This window comes from Chenopodium album, chromosome 12, assembly GCF_948465745.1.
Source record: "Chenopodium album chromosome 12, dcCheAlbu1.1, whole genome shotgun sequence".
Taxonomy (NCBI): domain Eukaryota; kingdom Viridiplantae; phylum Streptophyta; class Magnoliopsida; order Caryophyllales; family Amaranthaceae; genus Chenopodium; species Chenopodium album.
This window is the reverse complement of record NC_137845.1, coordinates 4,333,093-4,338,695: the sequence shown is the minus strand read 5'-3', so window position 1 is coordinate 4,338,695 and position 5,603 is coordinate 4,333,093. Positions and strand designations below refer to the sequence as shown.

At 42.8% G+C, this 5,603-nt stretch overlaps 1 protein-coding gene across 1 annotated transcript; it reads left to right on the top strand.

Moving 5' to 3' along the window:
* The first annotated feature begins 4,696 nt into the window (after positions 1–4,696).
* On the top strand, positions 4,697–5,386 carry LOC145570697 (asparagine synthetase, root [glutamine-hydrolyzing]-like). Its single transcript, XM_081629854.1, has 3 exons — positions 4,697–4,786; positions 4,916–5,023; positions 5,135–5,386. Exons 1-3 carry the CDS (start codon positions 4,697–4,699, stop codon positions 5,384–5,386), a joined length of 450 nt encoding a protein of 149 aa, XP_081485980.1.
* The last annotated feature ends 217 nt before the right edge of the window (positions 5,387–5,603 follow it).

Genomic DNA, 5,603 nt, shown 5'->3' with positions numbered 1-5,603 from the left:
GGCTGCCTTGGATCCTTTCGGGGAAGCCGGCGTCTGAAACGTATATCATCAGCTGATGATAAGTTGAGACAACCCCTTGGATCTCGTGAATTATGGGTCTCCCCAAAATCACGTTGTACACTGAAAGAGCATCAATGACCAAAAATTTGGTCATGACATTCCTAGCTGCTTCGTCGCAGCCGATGGTGACAGGAAGTAGAACCTTCCCATCAGGATAAGTTGAAGCCCCATTGAATCCGGATACTGGGTAGGATACCGGCGTGAGGTGCTTGGGCTTCAGCTTGATTTGATTGTAGGCCTTTCGGAACAAAATATTTGCCCCGCTACCACCGTCAATTAAGACTTTGCTGACGTCGTGGTTGGCCACCGTGGCGATGATCACCAACGGGTCTTCGTGAGGGTACGTCACCCCCCGGCAGTCAGCAGTTGTGAACGTCATGTTCGGCACCGGTGACTGGGGTGGCTGTATATCAGCATGATTCACCTGATGGGTCAGAGCCCTGAGGTGACGTTTGTGCCCCCTCCGAGAGCATGCTCCTCCCGAGATAACATGGATTGGAGGGAATTTTCCTTCCGCGGTTTTGCTGTTCTTTCGGGGGAAGTCAATTTCTTGCCGAGAGTCTTTCTCAAGCTTCTCGGCTTCTTTTTTCTCGCGGTGATCCGCGATATATTTTTTCAAGTACCCTTTCCGGACCATATCCTCGATTTGGTCCTTCAGCTGGATACATTCTTCAGTGTTGTGTCCCGGTGATTCATGAAACTCACACCACTGATTTTTATTCTTGCGCTGATACCACTCTGGGAGCGGTCTCGGCTTTCTGTAACTCTGCTCCTCCTTCGTCACACTGTAGATCTTAGCGCGCGGAAGAGAGAGCGGAGTGTAAGATTCGTATCTGCCCGCGAAAGGAGCGGATTTTTCCTTCTTCGACTCGTTGGCCGAAGATTGTTCCGAGGCTTTCGCCTTTCCCTTTGCCTTCTGGCCTTGGCCTTCAGACGAGGGTGCTTGTTTTTGTTTCCCTCCCCTAGATTGAGGTTGGGTTTTTGCTTTGTTCCACTCCTCAGCTCGGATGAACTTGTCCGAGACATTCAATGCCTCCTCCAGGGTCTGAGGTGAATTCATGACCATGAAGTCGGAGAACGGCCCAGTTTTGAGACCGTGCTGAAGGGCGAAAACTGCCAGCCCTTGGTCCAGCTGAGAAATGCTGGATGACTCGTTGCTGAAGCGAGTCAGGTAGTCTCGGAGGCTCTCGGCCTCACCTTGATGCAGGCCCATGAGCTTTGCGGTAGTCTTCTCTCGGCGATTTGCCGTGGAAAACTTGCTCTTGAACTTGGAGGACAGATCGTCCCACCCAGTAATTGAGCCTTCTTTAACTCCCTTGGAGATCCACGCTTGCGCGACCCCCTTGAGAGTGGTTGGAAAATATTTGCACCAAGTTGCTTCGGACCTGGGGCAGAGATGCATATGAGCCTCGTACGAGGCAATATGGTCCTTCAGATCCGAATTTCCATCATAAGTAATGTGCGACGGGATTTTGACCATCGGCACATGGGACTCCAATATCCATTGCTCGAATGGAGAACTGGAGGGCAGCATCACGGCTTTGCCCTTATTCCCAGCCGAAGGGGCCGCGCTCCGCCCTCTCAGCGAGGTAGAAGTGGTTTTCGTCCCGGGCTGGGAGGTCTGGGCCTCGGCTGTAGGGTAGGAGAGACGACTGTGCACGCTCTGTTCCCTATCGCCGAGCCGGTCGTGAACGCTTCGGCGAGCAGTTTCTGGCCGAGAGGCAGAACTGCTACTTTTATGGGTTCGGCTCGTGGTGAGCTGAGTGGAGGTATCCCTGAAGAAGTGAGAGTTCCTGTTTCTCTCCCTCTCGGTTCTCCAAGTATCCTCTTCCCATTCGCCAAGCTCCTTGAAGGAGGAGAGTTTCCCCCCCTCCTGGCCGATGTTCCTCCGCTGGTTTCTGGTTTGCGGAGGGGTTCGGTCGCGTGGAGGTGGCATGTTCTGGGCCTTCATGGCTTCCATGAGGACCGCTAAGGCTCTTGCTACCTCCTCCGAGTTGGGCCCCATCAAGGGTGTCCTCGGCTGAGAGCGAGAGTAGGTGCGAATACTCCGGGATTGGCTCCGGGCATGAGATTGAGTCCTTTGACTGGACCAGTTGTCCTCATTTGACCGAGGCGGACTCGGCGGATGATTGGACTGGATGATAGGAGATTCAGATCTCTCCCTAGGCTCCTCATGAGAGTCGGGTCCCGCGGAGGGGCTCCTATCCCGAGGAGGAGATAGGCTAGAAGTGGGGCGTTCCGAGGGACCCCCTCCTAGTGACTTTCGGCGCTTTCTCAGAGGAGAAGCACCGTCGTTTTTGTTCTTGCGATTCTTAGCCATTGGAACTAAGATTGAGGTAGAACGATTGAAATTGGCTTAAAGATTTTTTGAAAGTCTTCCCCACAGACGGCGCCAAATTGTTTCGGGTAGAAACAACGGGACCTTGCCGAAGGTCCAATAAGGTGGTGAAGACTGGGCTCGGTCCAAGTGATGATGAACCGAGGATTTCCTGCACAGCAAACACACGTAAACTAGCCTCGGGGGTGTTGCCGAGGAAGGCCCCTCCGATGCTAAAGTTAGTACAATGTGTAGAGAGAGAAAGCTATGCAAGAGAATTAATTGTTTGAGGCTTTTGTGAATGTGAATGAATGTACAAATGTAATATTGATGGCTTTTATACCTTTGCACATATGGGAGAAATGGGATTCGGCCCAATTGACTTGCCTTGTGGATTGATCTTGACTTTAGCATTATTTGGAGAGCTGAACCTTGACCCTGGGCTTTTAATTGGATCATTTAATGTCTAGGCCCAATTGGACTAAATTGGACCCAAACACCAACAAATGGTTAAATGGTAACAAAATTAAACTAAATATCAACTAAGGCAACTTTTTCCTCTTATTGGCTTCTTGCACAACTAAAAATCAAAATAAGCCGAGTAAAACTTGGAAATTAATTAGAATTCCATATATTTCGTACTATATACTATATGATCAATATTCAATAATTGAATGTTTTGAAACGACAACCAAAATATTACGAGTACAAGAAGTTTACATATCCAAAATACTACGTGGATGTTGAATAATAAGCATAGTCCCTTTCATTGTACGTAAAGGAGGATTATTTGGCAGCATATATTATTAATTTCTTAGTTTCCGGACGAAAGGCGTTTAATACGACCTCTAACATTGTGTGCTTCGTATTTGGCTGCAGTACGTTACGTGATTCTGTGTGACTACTCGTACTAATCTAGCGAGTGATGAGTTCTCACTCGCATCGGCGTTTTTAGGCAGACAATATTGATATGGTCCAACCGTCCAAGATCTACTTACTCTACCAATATCCTATATGCATATCCTTATGCATCACGAGTCGCCACATGCATTTCGAGTCACATGTCATTTCCCTATGATTATTGTAAGATGGTAAAGACATGTCGTTCTTGCGTGTCATACGTGTTATCAGATGAGTATGGAGTATTAGCTTGGTTACATTATGGTTAGATTCGAACCCTTACCACTGTTCTAGAAGAGTAGAATGTTGACAATATTAGAGTTAGGGCCTGTTCTCATAGGATTATTTTCAGTTCAGTTCAGTTCAGCTCCTAATTTCCTTCTCTTATAAAATATTCAGTTCAGCTCTAATAAGTTCAATTCAGTTGAGTTGAGTTCAGTCAATGAAAACAGGCCCCTTATGAGGGTGACCCAGGCCTAACATCCATCCCATCTCTCTCTCTCTCTTTTTTTTTTTTTTTTTTTTTTTGTTTGTTGTTTAGAGAGCCGTAAGAAAGAATGATGAGAATCGATTCCATAATCACCTGGAATTGGGAGGGGAGCTCTAACCACTTGAGCTATCCCTCACTCTCAACATTTAGATATATACATGAGGTGGGTAAATTGTCAAAAATATATGCCTAATTTATAATATAATTTGAATGCAGTATTAGGGTAATGTAAATATGTAATGTAATGCAGGTTAAGATATATATAGTTATTATCACGGTGAATAAAACATTTGAATCACATGGAAAAATATATGTGGACTATATGTTGCAAATTAAAATCACCCTTTCATATCACTGTAAAGCCACGATTCCCCTCATATTTCATGTTCTATCAGAAGGGACATATTCTATAGCTAGCAATGTATTTCATTCATACATATACTAATAAAGATTTGTCAGTTAATTCTTTGACTAAAAGTTGTTTAAAATTTACACCTTTTTGTAATGTACAATGAGCATTGAGCTTGGATAGGGTGATATAAAGGATAAAGATGATTATATCATTAATCATTATTATCATTATTAGTTATTGTTTAGAATATGTAAATCCCTGATTTACTCCTTAATTTTGATAGTCAAAGTATATCCCTTATAATTAGCTAACGTACTAGTCACATATTGTATCTAGTCATAGTTTGGTATGTTCAATGTTCTAATCTTGTACTATGTATACTCGTGTATATTCATCAATATAATCAAACTTTCCAACATTCGCTTTTTCATAACTCTATCACATATCTCGACAATAATCACAATATTTTATAGAAATTAAATCAAGATCTCGAAAATGAAGGTCTCCAAAAATATTTACAGAAGTTAGATTTGTCCAATAGCCATATAAAAAGCAAGTACCTTAGAAAATCGTTAAAATGTGTTTACAAAGTTCAACATCGTCTATCAAACCTTACAAAGTTCAAACAGATGAATGGTTCGTTGAAGACTTTGAAATATGTTTACAAGTAAAATGTAAGGGGCGATTAAATACATAAACAACTTATATTCTAATGTGATCAAAGCATCAAACTAAAATGTCGTCAAATGAATGATACTTAAATTTAACAATTGGAAATGGTTTATGGTTTGTGCAGGTGACAGATAAGATGATGCAGCATGCTGAATATATTTTCCCACATAACACTCCAAACACAAAAGAAGCTTATTATTACAGGATGATCTTTGAGAGGTTATTTCCACAGGTGATGACTTTTGTGCTTAAAAAATCTGTTATCTTCCCTGTTTTAGTATTTGTCTGTACAAAATATGCTATATTTCTTCTTTAAATTAAGTTTATTGTTATAATCTTGCAGAACTCTGCTAGGATGACAGTTCCTGGAGGCCCTAGTGTGGCATGCAGCACAGCCAAGGCCATTGAGTGGGACCAAGCTTGGTCGACGAACCTTGATCCATCCGGTAGGGCTGCCCTCGGAGTCCACAATGCAGCTTATGAGCAACAACCTGTTACCTTAAAGAATAGTATCCCGGCTAATAAGCCTAAGATTATCAATGGCATGCCACATATGAATGGTGTTAGTGCTTCGGAGCATGCCATTAAGAGTTAGTTGATCATATTCAACATATTACTATTATTAGTAACATATGTATATTTGGCTTTGAGTTCGTTTTTGTTTCTATTTTGCTTTGTGAACAAATTATGTTGCAGTGTCTAATAAATGTACTTTATGTACATATTGAATAAAGTTTTTAGTAGTAATTGTGAACCTTATGGTTTTAGGTATTACTATAAATGTTTGTGTTTGAGCATGTGAAACAAATAAA

Excerpts from the sequence above, each read along its gene's own strand:
- LOC145570697 (XM_081629854.1), top strand. The coding sequence starts at position 4,697 with ATGTGTTTACAAAGTTCAACATCGTCTATCAAACCTTACAAAGTTCAA. Across the intron at positions 4,787-4,915 it reads ACTTTGAAATATGTTTACAA|GTGACAGATAAGATGATGCA; the intron begins GTAAAATGTAAG and ends TGGTTTGTGCAG. Across the intron at positions 5,024-5,134 it reads TTGAGAGGTTATTTCCACAG|AACTCTGCTAGGATGACAGT; the intron begins GTGATGACTTTT and ends ATAATCTTGCAG.